A 17,830-nucleotide genomic window follows, 5' to 3' on the forward strand; every position below is an offset into this window, starting at 1 on the left:
AGTATGTATACCGCATCATCTCCACAGAAGTGGAGCTCGGCACGGTTTACAGGAATTGATATAGAAGAAAAGTATAACTTGGTACAGAGAAGTTTAGAGAGACTTAGTATATCGAAGAGGGAGAGGTCGTTACATTTTAGAGAAAAGCCATGTTTTTAAATGTTTTCGGAAGAGTTGGAGGGAGGTCAGACTCCGAAGTGGGATAGTAAAGCTGTTCCAGAGTTCGGTGATCCTGAAGGAGAGGGAAGTCCCTAATTTTCCTGCATGGGATATGCCCTTTAAAGAGGGGAAGGATAGTTTGGATTTTTGAGTAGATCTGGTGGTGTTGGGGTTCGAGGAGTTCCAAGATAGTGGAAAAAGGGGAGGAAGGATGCCGTGTAGAGACTTGAAGGTTAGGCAGGCACATTTGTAGTGAACTCTAAGGATTACTGGAAGCCAGTGAAGCTTAGACAGAAGCTTAAAGCTTGTAGGCAGTTTGATCTTCTCATGACCGCGCTTCAGGCAAGGACTCGGACCTTAACGGTAAGAAAGCATCATTATAGTACTTACAGGTTCTACAAACTCGAACATCTTCCTCTCCTGGACTTCTTGCACTTTGAGGACATACTCCAGGGAGACCTCATAGAAATGCTGTTGCACCTGGTCCACTTGACTGTCTGCCTGCAATCAGACCAAGAGATCACATCATTGACTGCGCCGGGAGAAAAACCTCTCTTCATGTTGGTACGTCGCTAAAAGTGGATCGGAACTACGATTGGCTGAAAACTGCTATGTTTAAAAAGACACTTGAGGCCAGGCCAGCTGTCAGTCACAGGAAAAGCTAGCCCTGGCTTCCAGTTATGCATAGGCGTCGGAATGGGGGAAGCCATAGGGGCCACAGCCTCCCAAAGGATTGGTGGTCGCCAGTTGGTTATGGCTCTACTCCCCCACCACCTCCTGGCGCTGCACTTTTAAATCTTCAGGGCAGCTGCTGCACAGCGTCAATGACCAGGTCTGACCCAGAACCCTTCATTCTACTTCTATGGGAAGGCCTGCTCCTTAACTGCACGGCGGCTGCCTGAAAGTGTACAGTGCTGGGAGGAGGTGAGTGGAGGAGTCAAGAGCTGGTGAGAGGTTGTGCCTCAGGGCTCCACTGGGGCCCAGGGGAGAGCCCCTGGACCCCCCCCCCTCCACACACACACACCTAAACAAAGCAGTGATCCGCTGCCTATGCAGTTATGTCTTCCTCATGTTGTCCTTCAGTCCTGTCCAAGAGAAAACAGGAAACAGGCATCCAGTGCAAGAAGCCAGAACCAGCTGCATCCTCGACTGGTATCTGGCCAAATCTTGCATCCCCCTCTGGTTTCACCCAACTGCATTTTCATGTTGAAATTTCAGAAAGCTTATGAGAAATACTCTTGTACAATGTAACAAATTTTACTTTTGGACTCAACAATTTCCTTCTGCTCCTTTGGTCTTCTAGCCCAGTTGGCATCAAGGCTGGGAACTGGCTGATATTTAAGAAAACAATTTTAATAAGGATGCGGTTTTCATGTATTTTTAACAAAGTAATGCCTATTGTTTTATGTTAAGAACATAAGAATAGCCTTACTGGGTCAGATCAATGGTCCATGAAGCCCTAACCCTAACCCTGTTCTCACGGCGGCCAATCCAGGTCCCTAGTACCTGGCAAAACCCAAGGAGTAGCAATATTCCATGCTACCAACCCAGGGCAAGAGTGGCTTCCCCCACGTCTTTCTCAAATTGTCCAAACCTTTCTTAAAACCAGCTACGCTATCCGCTCTTACCACAATCTCTGGCAACGCGTTCCAGAGCTTCACTATTCTCTGGGTGAAAAAAAAATTCCTCCTATTGTAAAAGTATTTCCCTGTAACTTCATCGAGTGTCCCCCTAATCTTTGCAATTTTTGACGGAGTGAAAAATCGATCCATTTGTACCTGTTCTACTTTTCTCAGAATTTTGTAGATTTCTATCGTATCTCTCCTCAGGAAACATTTTATATTTTGTTTGAATTTACAAGTTCTTTTAAATGCAGGTTGGGCCAGGAAATAAGGGGGGAAAAAACCCAGTTGGAAAAGTTAATGCACAGGTGTCAAAGTCGGCCCTCGAGGGCCGCAATCTAGCCAGGTTTTCAGGATTTCCCCAATGAACATAAGAACATAAGCAATGCCTCTGCTGGGTCAGACCTGAGGTCCATCATGCCCAGCAGTCCGCTCACGCGGCGGCCCAACAGGTCCAGGACCTGTGCAGTAATCCTCTATCTCTACCCCTCTATCCCCTTTTCCAGTAGGAATTTGTCTAATCCTTTCTTGAACCCCAGTACCGTACTCTGCCCTATTACGTCCTCTGGAAGCGCATTCCAGGTGTCCACCACTTGTTGGGTAAAGAAGAACTTCCTAGCATTTGATTTGAATCTGTCCCCTTTCAACTTTTCCGAATGGCCTCTTGTTCTTTTATTTTATGAAAGTTTGAAGAATCTGTCCCTCTCTACTCTCTCTATGCCCTTCATGATCTTGTAAGTCTCTATCATATCTCCTCTAAGTCTCCTCTTCTCCAGGGAAAAGAGACTCAGTTTCTCCAATCTTTCTCTCTCTCTCTCTCTCTCTCTCTTTCTTTCTGTCTCCCTTTCTCTCTCTCTTTCTTTCTGTCTCCCTTTCTCTCTCTCTTTCTCTCTCTCTTTCTCTCTCTCTCCCTTTCTCTCTCTCTCTCTATTTCTCTCTGTCTCCCTTTTTCTCTCTCTTTCTGTCCCTCTCTACTCTCTCTATGCCCTTCATGATCTTGTAAGTCTCTATCATATCCCCTCTAAGTCTCCTCTTCTCCAGGGAAAAGAGTCCCAGTTCCTCCAATCTTTCTCTATCTCTCTCTATTTCTGTCTCTCTCCCTTTCTCTCTCTCTGTTTCTCTCTCTCTTTCTGTCCCTCTCTACTCTCTCTATGCCCTTCATGATCTTGTAAGTCTCTATCATATCCCCTCTAAGTCTCCTCTTCTCCAGGGAAAAGAGTCCCAGTTCCTCCAATCTTTCTCTATCTATCTCTCTCTATTTCTGTCTCTCTCCCTTTCTCTCTCTCTGTTTCTCTCTCTCTTTCTGTCCCTCTCTACTCTCTCTATGCCCTTCATGATCTTGTAAGTCTCTATCATATCCCCTCTAAGTCTCCTCTTCTCCAGGGAAAAGAGTCCCAGTTCCTCCAATCTTTCTCTATCTATCTCTCTCTATTTCTGTCTCTCTCCCTTTCTCTCTCTCTGTTTCTCTCTCTCTTTCTGTCCCTCTCTACTCTCTCTATGCCCTTCATGATCTTGTAAGTCTCTATCATATCCCCTCTGAGTCTCCTCTTCTCCAGGGAAAAGAGTCCCAGTTCCTCCAATCTTTCTCTATCTATCTCTCTCTATTTCTGTCTCTCTCCCTTTCTCTCTCTCTGTTTCTCTCTCTCTTTCTGTCCCTCTCTACTCTCTCTATGCCCTTCATGATCTTGTAAGTCTCTATCATATCCCCTCTAAGTCTCCTCTTCTCCAGGGAAAAGAGTCCCAGTTCCTCCAATCTTTCTCTATCTATCTCTCTCTATTTCTGTCTCTCTCCCTTTCTCTCTCTCTGTTTCTCTCTCTCTTTCTGTCCCTCTCCACTCTCTCTATGCCCTTCATGATCTTGTAAGTCTCTATCATATCCCCTCTGAGTCTCCTCTTCTCCAGGGAAAAGAGTCCCAGTTCCTCCAATCTTTCTCTATCTATCTCTCTCTATTTCTGTCTCTCTCCCTTTCTCTCTCTCTGTTTCTCTCTCTCTTTCTGTCCCTCTCTACTCTCTCTATGCCCTTCATGATCTTGTAAGTCTCTATCATATCCCCTCTAAGTCTCCTCTTCTCCAGGGAAAAGAGTCCCAGTTCCTCCAATCTTTCTCTATCTATCTCTCTCTATTTCTGTCTCTCTCCCTTTCTCTCTCTCTGTTTCTCTCTCTCTTTCTGTCCCTCTCCACTCTCTCTATGCCCTTCATGATCTTGTAAGTCTCTATCATATCCCCTCTGAGTCTCCTCTTCTCCAGGGAAAAGAGTCCCAGTTCCTCCAATCTTTCTCTATCTATCTCTCTCTATTTCTGTCTCTCTCCCTTTCTCTCTCTCTGTTTCTCTCTCTCTTTCTGTCCCTCTCTACTCTCTCTATGCCCTTCATGATCTTGTAAGTCTCTATCATATCCCCTCTAAGTCTCCTCTTCTCCAGGGAAAAGAGTCCCAGTTCCTCCAATCTTTCTCTATCTATCTCTCTCTATTTCTGTCTCTCTCCCTTTCTCTCTCTCTGTTTCTCTCTCTCTTTCTGTCCCTCTCTACTCTCTCTATGCCCTTCATGATCTTGTAAGTCTCTATCATATCCCCTCTGAGTCTCCTCTTCTCCAGGGAAAAGAGTCCCAGTTCCTCCAATCTTTCTCTATCTATCTCTCTCTATTTCTGTCTCTCTCCCTTTCTCTCTCTCTTTCTGTCTCCCTTTCTCTCTCTCTTTCTGTCCCTCTCTACTCTCTCTATGCCCTTCATGATCTTGTAAGTCTCTATCATATCCCCTCTAAGCATACAATGAAAGCAGTGCATGCAAATAGATCTCATGCATATTCACTGGGGAAATCCTGAAAACCCGACTGGATTGCAGCCCTCAAGGACCGACTTTGACACCCCTGGTTAATGAAAGGGCCTTTTATGGATGTGTTATTGGTCTGGTGGTTCTTTGGCACTGCAATATGGAGAGGGCTGGGCAGTGGTGCAGCGCGGGTGGGAGGTGCCCCGTGATACCTATCCAGCCCTCCCTCCCCCTCCTGCGCCCTTTTCACCACACACCCAGCCATGGTTCCTGCAACAGTTGAAAGAGTACTTACCACTGAGATCATTAAGATCACATTCTGCAATTAGGTTATCAATTGAAGCACTTGGCGAGGCTCACTCTAAGAAGACACAAAGAACGGCCATTTCTGTGGCAGGGTCCACCTTTGTGGCATGCTTTGCCAGGATATTTGAGACTAAGGGCTCCTTTTACTAAGCCAGGGCAGGATTAACCAAAAGGCCAAGTAGGCACGTGTATAGGGCCCGAAATGGTCAGGGGGGCCCGATGAAGGAGGGCATCAACGTTGTTTTTTCCAAACGGCGATGGGCCCCTCCAGCATCGATCAGCAATGCACCCCCCCCCCTCCCATCGACGGAAAGTAAGACAAGCAAGCAACGCAGGAAAGAAAGGCAACGAGAGCTGTAATTGCCCAAAGCTTCCCTCCGACGCAGCTTCCTGTTTACGCCTGGGCGCTTGGTGGGGGTGGGGCGGGGCAGGGGGGGTCCAGTGTACTTAGGTGCCTAGGGGCCCTCGACGAATTAATCCTGCTCTGGCGATAGCGTTTTTAGCGTGCGCTAAACCCGCGCTATGCGGCTAGAACTAATGCCAGCTCAATAAAGCCGCTATCGCAGCTCAGTAAAAGGAGCCCTAGGTAAAGATAAGATGTCTTTTAGAAAGCAATTAAAAACTTACTTTGTTGGTGAAATCTTTTTAGCAGCTTTTGGTGTTAAATTTTACAGGTCGCTTTATGCAAACTTTGATTAGTCACATGCTGGTTTTTTTTTTAAACAGATGTTCCGTGTTGGGGGGATTTGGAAGAGATGACGCTGTGTTTACATTATGTGTGAGTCTATCTGATTATGTATGTTTCTATTGTAATCCGCTTAGGTATTAAGCGGGTAAGAAATTTTTTCAAACAAATAAATGGTTAGGCCATACGGTCTTTATCTGCCCTAAATTTTAGTAAGTCACAGAAACGCAGAAAAATGAACACAAAACCCTTTCTTTATTAGAGCAATATATTCTTTTCAATTATTTCCCAAATCTACGAAAACATTATTATTCCAACAATATTTAGATCTTCAGTCTCTAGGTTATGAAAATAATCTTTATCCACTAATAATTCTCTTTTTTTTTTTTAGCTTCCTTATGTTTTTGAGTTATCTTTTTTTTTTTTTTTTTTTTAATGATTCTTTTGTCTTATAGCTTTTTTGTTAACCGATTTGAGCTCATTTTGGTATACAAATCCAAGTTTTACATTAGATTGTTAAATATATACAAGAAAATTTCATGCTTATCATTAAAATTGTATCAGTAAAAACCAAAAACAACTGCAGACTATGTACAAGATGCAGGCACTGTTTATTTCAAACTCTAATGGTATATACAACCTTATTAGCAACCGAGGGACCCGACACGGTCCGTGTTTCGGACAACAAACCTTCCTCAGGGGTCCGTGGTAGATAAGGTTTTGCAACAAACAGCATTAAAGGAAAAAACAAGTGCCCGAACGAGTGTAGTGCTGGATTGTAAAAAGCATTGCAATCTCAATATCAGTCCATCGTATCAAACTCTGTAAAAAAAATCATAAACCATCTACAGAGCCAGAGTTCCGTTTCGTTCTACGTTCCTCGATTGTCCATCCAACAAATGAAAAAGAATGTTCTGTTGATGTGTTGATGTTCCAAGAGTTCCAAGAAGAGATGCCCACAGAGACATAATCTGCCCCCCCCCCATCCCCATTATATTGCTACTGTCCCCTCACCATCCCTGCAAATTTCCTGTTGTCCCCATCCCCATGCACACCTCGAATGTGGGGTCACCAGAGCAAATCTGGAAGCCCTCCTGTTAGAGAATGTGCTGGAAAGAAAGTCCAGCAGCTGTTCCACTGAATATAAGCCAACATTACCCCCCCCCCCCACCACCACCACATCCCTCCCAATACAATCTGGTCAGTAAATTAGAGCCATTTCTGGGTCATGCAATGACCAAACAGTTGAAGTGTTCCCATCTGCTCGCCATTTCACATTCATTCCTTCCAATTCACTTTTTTTTTCCTTCTGCCTTCGAGTTGGCCACCAGATGTCAGACCCACATGTCTTTTGGGACAGGAGCCAATTTCAGGGCTCAAATTACCTTCGGATTAAACAGGGCAATTTGCTTCACATTTTTTCACTGCATTCTCATCAGTTTTCATCGGTGCCAGCACAAAAATTGAGCTGGCACGTGACACGAGCTACCACTGGAGTCCAGAAATGCCAATCCAAAACTTAAATCAGCCCCCCTAAGGCTTCCTGTCTGCTTTGTGAAGTCACTTAATAAAAGACTGATTACAACACCCTGGAAAGAAAGAGGTTCACTTTAGAAAGGAAGAAAGGGCAACACTTCATAGCTCACAAACACTAAAGTTGCAATGATGAGCAGGGGGTAATAATGATAATTGAAAACTAAGGGCCTGGTTCTGTACTGGACGCCCGGTCTCAGCAGCTGCCTAAGTGGCTTTTGAGAATTGCACCCGGGCGTCCTATACGGACAGACACCTAATCCCGCCCAACCACCCTGATTCTCTAACTGGCGTCCATGTCGCAGGCACTGTTTAGAGAATCTCGTTGCGGCTGAGCAGATTGTGGAAAGGGAATCTCCCTGCCATGACCAGCTGAGCAGCAGCGGCAGGGAACCCCCAAACTCCACCGCAAGTCAGCCGGAAGGAGGGATGCCCATTCCCTGCAGCCGCTGCCAACGAACCCCCCCTCCCCCGCCACATACACACACAGTCCATGGCAGAAGGGATGCCCACTCCCTCCTGCCAGCAACCCCCCCCTGAACACATGACCCCCACCCCCTGAAACCCAGACCCCCCCCATTCCCCAAAGCCCACCTTGACCTCCCCCCCCAGACCTTTATAAGAAAGGCCGGCAGGAGGAATGCCTACGCCTTCTGGCCAAGTCAAAATATAAAAACACTGTGGAATGGCGATGATTCCGAGATGGACTTTAATGAAAGAATCAAAGTTCCAAATATACATTGAAAATCCAACTTCTAAACAAACAAAATAATCCACATCAAGAATAAAAATCCACATGCAAATCAAAAGGACCTAGTCCACTAGTGGTGCAAGACCCAACACGCTCCGTGTTTCGACAAGATGTCTTTTTCAGGGGTCCTGGTATGTGGAGAATCGAACGCTGCTGGAACACAAGGCGAATACGTAAAGTCCAAACGATAAAGTATTTTAAAAATAACGTAACACAAATCTGAGCAGGCAAGGCAGTGTGCAGAAATAGCTAGGATAATGTACTTGGTAGAGAATGACATGGGATCAAATTTGTCCCCGTGGGATCTCAATATACCTGTTCCTTCCCCACGAGTTCTGACCCTGTCCCATTCCTGCAAGTTCTGCCTTAACCACACAAGCCTTGAACACTTATGATTTTAAAGAGTTCAAGGCTTGTGCAGATGAGGACAGCTGTTGCAGGGATGTGTGCAGGGACAGAGCTGGCAAGGATGGGATGGGGGATAGAGGGATCCTGCAGGGATGAGAAAAATTTGTCCTCGTGTCATTCTCCAGTTCCGAGGATATCTTTAACCAGCTTCTCAAAAGATTATCTAGAAACATGTTGCCAAATATCTGAATAAAGCTACCCTCTTCCCTGTTTTTTTCAATATGGGTGATAGATCATTTTTCAAAGTAGGAAGACTCTTTGCTATGAGCATCGGAGCTGTTACCGCGCCAGCCGGCACTAAAAATGCTAGCATGGCTTTGTAAAGGAGGGGGTAAAAAAGGGATGAAGCGTGGGCTAAAACTAAAAAAATGATGAACAATAAAAAATCAACTGGGTAACAGCAGCAGAGTTCCATTTACATATAGGAAAGAGCTCACAAGTTTTTGTTCTCTGTCTCCATCTGCTGGTAGAGGGGTAGAATTCATTGGGACTGATCTAAGGGACATAGGTGTTCACTGTAAAATTGCACCCATAGGAGTAAAAGTTTTGTTCAGCTAGTTGGTTTCCTAAAAGCTCCTTTTCACAGGTTTAAGCCACACGAACGGCCTTTGCTATTGCCTTACGAGGTCTTTTGGGCAGGGAATTATTGGACCTAAGTGCCTATCACCATTGTACAGCACTGTGCACATCTATAACATTTCAAAAAATGGAGGCGTTAGTTCAAATGGACTGCATGCAACATTTTCCTGGGAATATTCTCCAGCACCAGTAGATGGCGCCAGCATTCAGCGTCACAGCGGAGCTGGGATTTGATCGTGGCTGAAGCACTTTCTTCCAATTATCCTTGCAGCAACAGCTGAAATTACCGTCACTGGGGTGATTTTTTTTTTTTTTTTTAAGGAATCTGCAGTGGCCGTTTCCTTGGCAGCCTTCAGTTTCATCTTCAATTGCGAATCAGTGATGCTTTAGCAAGGTTCCACTCCTGTTATTTCCAACAAACCGAGCCCATTTTCACAGTTCGATGAAAAATAATGAGCGAGTCCAGGGACATGATTAAATCCAGACTTGCTGCCTCATCCCTTCTCCACCCCACTCTATGCCAGCACTGCCTCAGTAACCAAGGCGACATATTATACACGTATCAGTGCTATAATATCCTAAGAGGGATTCTGCACTGCAACTACCCTTAACCCTTCAAGGGAACAATCTGATAATAAGTGAAGGGTTCCGATTCCAAGCAGCCCAAGAAGCTGAGCTCTGCATTAAAGAATGGCACAGGGACAAAGTTTGTCCCCAAGCCCACGCCATCCTCACAAGCTCTGACTAGGGTTGCCACATTTCCTCTATTAAGAAAGAGGACAACTGGTCATAGAAACATAGAAAGATGACGGCAGAAAAGGGCTATAGCCCATCAAGTCTGCCCACTCTACTGACCCACCCCATTAAGTCTGAGTGCAAATGACCCAGTTCTCGTAGGGATCCCATGTAGATGTCCCATTTATTCTTAAAGTCGAGCACGCTGGTGGCCTCGACCACCTGCACTGGAAGCCCGTTCCAGTGATCCACCACTCTTTCCGAGAAGAAATACTTCCTGGTCCTGCCCCAACTCTGCCCCATTCTGCCCCCATACGAACCTCTCTGAGCTCGGGACTTCACGTCATGTGCATGTGTGCAAGCCTATGATGCATTGCGTCAGACTCCCTCCAGACGCAGCCCTGAGGTCGGGGACTTCCAAAACCCATCTTACTTAGCCCCTGCCTGAGAATGAAGCTCTTGAAACTACTCATGAACTAACTTAGGAGCCCTTTAACTAAACCATGTTAAGTGCTAACATGCACTTCACAGGAAAAATGGTCTGTATATGTTTATGTTTGTTTTGCCATTCAAGCGTGCTCATCGCGTGATATCTTACTTTTTGGGAGGAGCTTGTTGCAGTGGAAGATAAGCGTGGAATTACTATTCGGCTATGCTCCGACATTAGCACACACTAAGGGCCAGATTCTGCAATTATGCGCCTAAGCATTATTCCTCACATAAACATGTCTTTTTTTGAACCTTTCCAGCTGACGGCTTTTCCCGTCGTTGTCACGCCTGGAGAAAGAAAAAGATAAGATCTAGCCCTAGATAAGAAGTATTTTTAGGGAACTCTGAGCTCAATTTAAATCAGTCGTGGCATTCTTCTTTTATGACGACATCTTCTTTCCCAAAGGACCCTCGGTCACAAGGGGGCACCCGCTCAAACTCAGAGGAGGGAAATTTAATGGTGACACCAGGAAGTATTTCTTCACAGAAAGGGTGGTAGATCACTGAAACAAGCTTCCAATGCAGGTGATCAAGGCCACCAGCGTGCTTGACTTTAAGAATAAATGGGACATCCACGTGGGATCCCTACGAGGGTCGAGTTAAGGAACTAGGTCATTAGCACTCAGACTTAATGGGGTGGGTCAGAAGAGTGGGCAGACTTGATGGGCTGTAGCCCTTTTCTGCCGTCATCTTTCTATGTTTCTATGTTTCTATTTTTGTTATTAAAATCACTCTGGTTCCATCTTGATCCGGCATGGAGGACTCGAGTTTAAAAATTTAAGTAAACTATATGTTATGTTATGGATTCAATTCTGATTAATATGGTTATGTACTATTGATCTTATATTCTCGATTTGAATTGATTAATACGGTTATGTACTTTTGACTTGAATTTTACTTTCTGTACAAGTTTATACTTGATAAATAATTATAAAATGATAAATAAATAAATAAAAAGGTGCGCCTAAGCTAGGTACCTACGTTAATTACCTAAACGAACTTTAAACAAACTCATAATTAGAATAAAAATTTTAATTGGCTGAAAAGCGCCTACCTGGTTCTATCGCATGGTGCCTAACGCCTAAATGGACATGTTTGGGGGCGGAGATAGAGAAAGGCGCGATTCTCAAAAGAACTTAGGCGCCTTTAATATAGGCTACATTACCAGCACCTAAGTTTTAAAGAGGCACCTTAGAAATGATACTGTAAGCAGTGCTTAAGTGTGATTGGCACAGAACTAGCACTATTTTTTTAAGGCGCCTTCCACTTTAAACGCTGTTTACGGAATCTAGCGCACACTGAATAATGCTGAGTTAATGCGGGAGCTTTTAGGCCAGATTCTATAAACAACAAGTACGTTAAGGTGTCACTAGGCGTCCTTATCGCAGACACCTAGAAACGCCTAACGAAAATCCACACGCAACCCAAACTATGTAACTTAACTTAAATGGCGCAGTCATTGACCACGCCACTGATGTTAATTGATCTTTTTTTTTTTTAAACAATTAAATGAAGAGTTCTGCGCAAAACTCAGTATGGCGCCTAGCGACGCCAAAGTTGAGGCATCCTCCGATACCTACTTGAAATTCAGGCATAGTTAGGGGCGGAGAATAGGTGTGGTTGACTTAGGCTTCCGAGTTAGGCGCCAGTAAATAAGGCTCGGTAAAACCAGGCCTAACATACTGGCTAGGCGTGATTGTACAAGTGGCGCTTAGCGGTTTGACCGACAACCACACAACAGAGCCGCACTTAGGCGCCATTTACAGAATCTGGCCCTTAGCAGCTCCCAAATGGAAGGCGCTCCCGCGTCAATTTTTTCCCAGTGGCCATGCAAATTTATGGCCATACTAGAAATAGGCGTCGTGAGCAGGAAAGTTCCATGCCAGGATGCGCTAAACCCATTTACTAAAGCAGTCTAGTAAAAGGACCCGTTAGCTAGCTCAATCATCTTTATTTACCACTGGCACAAAACCAGCTGGTGTTTTCATGCAGACAATGTCAAGTTGACATCACCGCAATCAATTCTATGTTCAGAGTTGGGGTTTTTAATATAACCATTGCCGACCTCAACTCTCTCAACATATTCAGTGGCGCTCATTGATTTCTTCCACGTGCATTCTGAGATATCAAACGTTTACACTACACTCTCCTCTCTCTCCCCATCTTTGAAGAAAAAAATTCTGTAAAACCCCTGTGCAATGCAACCTCTAAATCTTTAGAGTACAACAGAACAGATGTTCAGCACGGTGGTGGTGTGGGAACATGGGTGCAACAGCTGTCCCAGTTTAATAGGCAGGTGAAAGGTCACATGTAAAAGTGAACACGATGTAAATATTTTTTTTAATTTGGTGCCTCATTTGTCTATGGAAGGGTGTATATTCCTGCAGAAATGTTATTTCTGTTGGCTCGTTACGATATCGAAGATAAATACTTAGCAATCAACCATCGCTCTAGGAGCCAGATTTGCTGCAATGTGCAGAAGGGCCACCTCACCTCCTGAAGATGAGATTCCTTCTTCTTGGAAGACAAGCTCATATGCTTCTCTAAAACGCTGCAGTATTTTTCGGTTTCTTTGTCGTACTTCTTTTTGGCCTCCTGCAAAACACAAACGCAAGGTCATGAAGAGGAACGAATTTTGCAGGACTTCCAACGAGTGCATGACGTGAACTTGGTGTTTGATCCCAACCCAACCAAGATTTGCCAGGCCATCTCCTCCCTGGGAAGAAGCCAAACTAAGCCAGTATTTCTGCGACTTACAATATACTTTATACCTTTATTCCAGTCAAATTCCGTTGTAACTTCATTAGGTTCGATCAATAATGAACGGAACACAAGTTACCTGAACTGCGCGAACCCACTGCTGTCGGCATTTTGCCCAGAAATTAGAGAGCGAGATCAGAAAAGCATCTCCAGGTTAAAAGTGGCTTCCCACAAGGCTGCATTTATAATCACATAGCACAGAGCAGCCCAAAAGTCATCGGGAAGAAAACACCTCTCCAAATTCAGAGTTTTCTGCTGGCACATACTTTTGCCGCCCCGATCTGCTCCTTGCGGAATTTCTCCAGAGGAGTGATAAGAACCTCATCGGCATTCTCAATCTGGGAAAATCAAGCACAGAATTAGCAGATGGTACAAACCTTGTGGTTCACAATATGTTAATTTTTCTTCCCCCGGTATCCTTTTTTCCCTTACAGAAAGCACAGAAGAAACACCCCCCCCCCTTCATTTCTGCAATTAACTCCAATCCCACACCTGCTAACGTGTCAGGTCTTAGGGAAGAATTTTTGGAGGTTAACATTATTTGTGGACATTTGCTCTGTCCTCCAGTCCAGGCACTGCAGAACGACCTTCACATTAAATTTGGGGGGGTCAGCAAAAGTCCTCTGTACTGCCCAAGTTCTCTTCCCTATCCCTCCATCTAGGCCTTACTCTTCAAAGCTTTGCAGGCACACGTCTGCTTTTATCATGCCAATAGCAAAATGGGTTGGCCAGAATCTCTTCCCCTACTGGGATACTGCGCCTGGAACATCACACTTTTCCTTCTGTTAGGAATTCCCCCACGCTGCATTCTTCCTGCATCAGCCCTGGCCGAGGTCAGCCTCTCCACGTGCTGTATGAGATCATCTCTCGTTTCTTCCACTTCCCCTGTTCCTGCGCAGCCACAATTCAGCACCCCCCCTTCCCCCTGGGAAAGATCTTCCCAGGAACGCTTGAGCACGAGCTCTTTAGCCATAAATCCTGTTGCTGAACTGCACAGGTGGGACAACAGCAGCTGCAACTTCTCAGAGCTTCCTTAACCAGTGTCCTTATACTGTAGGACAACACAGAGATGATGTGCGTTTTTTTTATGCAGTAAAACTGCAACATTACAGCAAAAGCTAAATACGGGAACACAGCAACACAGTGTGACGCAGTGGTTAAAAGCTACAGCCTCAGCACCCTGAGGTTGGGGGTTCAAACCCACACTGCTCCTTGTGACCCTGGGCAAGTCATTTAATCCCCCCATCGCCCCAGGTACATTAGATATATTGTGAGCCCATCGGGACAGACAGGGAAAATGCTTGAGTACATGAATAAATTCATGTAAACCATTCTGAACTCCCCTGGGGAGAACAGCATAGAAAATTGAATAAATAAATAGCATGAAAAGTTTCAGCCTCTGAACTGCTATTGTGATGTCATAATGCCTTATTCCAGCAATGCCTAAGAGCCAACCTCATCAGTGATGTCACAATGGCTTGATTGTCCTATATTGCTACATTTTGATTTCTAGAGTGGCTGCAGTGGTTAAAGCTACAGCCTCAGCACCCAGAGGTTCTGGGTTCAAACCCATGCTGCTTCTCGTGACCCTGGGTACATTAGATAGATTGTGAGATAGATTACATTAGATAGTATCGAAAATTGAATAAATAAATAGTTGTTTATTCCTTGATTGAATGTATTGGAAGGGAGGGGGGTATTTTTTCTCCATTGTTATTGACTGAACATAAGTGCTTATTTTGATTATTAATGTTTGTATAATTTCTTGCACTTTGTATTAGTCTTGAAAACTTAATAAAGATTAAAAAAAAAAAAAAAATGAATATCAAACCCAAAGTCTTTAAAAACAGCCATCAATCAATTTCAGCAGTGAATAGTGCAAAGTGAAAGAGGTTTGTAGGGATGGACCGGGGACATCCATCCTCAGGAGTGACCCGAGCTTATAAAAAGTCTGTTTATCCAAAGTTTCTCTTTTTGGACAACATTTATGCCAAAATTCAAAGAGTCTCTCAAGATGGATCCAAGAGTCAACCTAGTTACTAACAACCCCGGTTAACAGTACAATAATCTTAACACCACCTAGGTTGATAGCGTCCCCCTTTAATTAAAGAAACAAACAAATGGCTCTAGAAATCGAAATCACTGCTATATGCATTAAGAGTGCAAAGTATAGGACAATCGAGTCGTTGTGACATCACTGACTCGGGTGGATCTTAGGCATTGGTGGAATGAGGCATTATGACATCACAAGCTCAGCTCAGGTTACCAGAGACTGAAATTATCAATGTGGGCTACTGCTAAGACCTGTCAAGCTACAGGACAAACCCCTTCTTGTAATTTATTGTTGTTCTTACCATCCGCAGCCTCTCATCTTCCAGGTTCCTTAGAACAGCTGCAAATTCCTGCAGTGACTTTGCTGTAACAGAAGAGCAAGATGAGCATTCAGTACAGAATGTCAAGGTACCCCTGGGAACGTCAAGGTACCCCTGGGAACATCAAAGTACCCCTGGGAACGTCAAGATACCCCTGGGAACGTCAAGGTACCCTGGAAACGTCAACGTACCCCTGGGAACATCAAAGTACCCCTGGGAACGTCAAGGTACCCCTGGGAACATCAAAGTACCCCTGGGAATTTAAACGCTCGGTGTGCACATAAATTAGTTAACAAGCCATTAACTATCAGAAATTTGGATATGAAAGTGATCTAGTTGCATGCAACTCTCTAACGATCCGTGTCTAAATCCTCTCGTGTGCAACCCAAAAGAGGCGCGGCCCTGGGAGGGGCATGGGTGAGTCAGGGACATTCCATTACGCACGGTGTTACAGAATTTGGGGGAATACACATCCAGCGTGTGTGCCAGGATTTACACAAGGTTTCGGCTGGCATAGGTTCTTGCATTCAGTCCCTACCAGACATCATTCGTCCCAGAATGATCTCCACAACCTAGTGCTGACTTTTCCCGGCACTTATTTTTCAGTGTCATTTCCTAAATCTGGCCTTTAGTACTTAAGTGTGAGGGGTGGGTATGAGGGCGGGGCATGTGTACAGAACTCTGATCTCCTTATGAAAACCAAACATCAGGTTCCGATAGGAGTAAAACCAGGACCGGCTCAATCCTCCTGGACATGGGGGGGGGGGGGGGGAGAGAGGGGGGGTAATCAGTGTCCCTACGGATATAGCACTCAGTTATAAGGCAATTAAAGCCTCAACAGCATCAGGAATAGTTTCAGTCATATGTCCTGAAACTGCTGTACAAAAAACAGTCTGTCACCTTGCCAAAAAGTCACCATTATCCCTCTTAACCCGATTATCCAAATGGATTTAGATCTAGTAAAGTTACTAGAGGCGGACTGGCTTCAGCCTTACCTATCGTGATTTCATCGTCGGTTTCTGCATCTCCAATACAGCGAAATTTAAATTCATTTAAAGAATCTGAAAATTTTCTCTTTGCAGAAGACAGATCTGAAAAAGAAAAATCAGATAGATCTCGTTAAAAGAAGTGCTCCGACATTACAGTTTCAGAGAAATTTTACTATTTGTGCAATCTCAGCCAAGCTATAGATAACAGCTGTTCCATACACATAACCACTAAAAAAAAAAAAACCACTAATCTAAAAATCCAACTAGCTGTGGGGTTTCCAGGCCAGGTTTGAGAAGCCTTGCTCTAGAGCAGGGGTCTCAAAGTCCCTCCTTGAGGGCCGCAATCCAGTCGGGTTTTCAGGATTTCCCCAATGAATATGCATTGAAAGCAGTGCGTGCACCTAGATCTCATGCATATTCATTGGGGAAATCCTGAAAACCCGACTGGATTCCGGCCCTCGAGGACCGGAGTTGCCCATCCCTGACATAGACACTCTAATCCAGGGGTCTCAAAGTCCCTCCTTGAGGGCCGCAATCCAGTCGGGTTTTCAGGATTTCCCCAATGAATATGCATTGAAAGCAGTGCGTGCACCTAGATCTCATGCATATTCATTGGGGAAATCCTGAAAACCCGACTGGATTCCGGCCCTCGAGCACCGGAGTTGCCCATCCCTGACATAGACACTCTAATCCAGGGGTCTCAAAGTCCCTCCTTGAGGGCCCCAATCCAGTCGGGTTTTCAGGATTTCCCCAATGAATATGCATTGAAAGCAGTACATGCACCTAGATCTCATGCATATTCATTGGGGAAATCCCGAAAACCCGACTGGATTGCAGCCCTTAAGGAGGGACTTTGAGATCCCTGCTCTAGAGTGTGTAGCAGGAATTTATCCTAAAGACCAGACTCGAGGGCTGCTCCACAAGCTCATTAAATAATACATATAAAAATATACATACATGAATTTTGCAAATGTTTAAATTTAAGGTTTGCGCAACCTAAGAACATAAGCACTGCCATATTGAGACAGACCAAAGATCCATCAAGCCCAATATCCTGTTTCCAACAGTGGACAATCCAGGTCACAAGATCCTGAAAGAGTAAACCAGGATTTTAGACTGTGCTCATCTTAGGACAGTGAACTTTTTGTCTTCCACTTTTATATATATATTTATTTATTGCACATTCTTTGCCCTTGACTTGCACTTTAAAGTACACTGGAGCACCCAGATGATGGTGTGAGGCTGGCAGTGGGTGGTAATCTTTGCTCAGTGTTTGCTGGCTTTGCTCTTCTAAGCACTAGAGCTGCTCTTTGAGTCGCTCTTTAAAGCTTTCAAACTCACGCTGAGGATGCTCCTTATCTTAAAAATTTAGATTTGAGGTTTATATATTTTTGGTGGAGTCTAGGGAGTTAACTTTCCTGCAATGCCCTAGGGCACGCCTAACTTATATTTTGGTGTCTTTTAAGAATATTTTGTCTTGGGGTTTTTGCTATAGTCATCTTAGAAATACATACACGAATATGGCATTCACTAAATGGCAACAAACATACACCACTTCACTCTATCGCGGTAACTAAGATATATTCTTGAATGAACTGTTTCATTTCTACCAGATGCATAAATTTGCCACTAGACAAACTTGCAAAACATACAAATAAAGATACACCACCTTA

The 17,830-nt window shown here is 44.5% G+C and overlaps 1 protein-coding gene across 6 annotated transcripts in view; it reads right to left on the reverse strand.

Annotated features, from left to right (window-relative positions):
• Positions 1 to 17,830, reverse strand: part of ARHGAP26 (Rho GTPase activating protein 26) — a 247,681-nt gene that overhangs the window by 146,578 nt on the left and 83,273 nt on the right. For all 6 annotated transcript variants that reach the window (XM_033927266.1, XM_033927264.1, XM_033927267.1 and 3 more), the window contains exons 2-6: positions 16,164 to 16,259; positions 15,151 to 15,212; positions 13,063 to 13,134; positions 12,530 to 12,631; positions 550 to 660 (exon numbers count right to left, since the gene is read on the reverse strand). In XM_033927266.1, coding sequence (XP_033783157.1) covers positions 550 to 660; positions 12,530 to 12,631; positions 13,063 to 13,134; positions 15,151 to 15,212; positions 16,164 to 16,259 — 443 coding nt within the window. The remainder of the gene's footprint in view (positions 1 to 549; positions 661 to 12,529; positions 12,632 to 13,062; positions 13,135 to 15,150; positions 15,213 to 16,163; positions 16,260 to 17,830) is intronic.

The sequence above is a fragment of the Geotrypetes seraphini genome, chromosome 18, assembly GCF_902459505.1.
Source record: "Geotrypetes seraphini chromosome 18, aGeoSer1.1, whole genome shotgun sequence".
Lineage (NCBI taxonomy): Eukaryota > Metazoa > Chordata > Amphibia > Gymnophiona > Dermophiidae > Geotrypetes > Geotrypetes seraphini.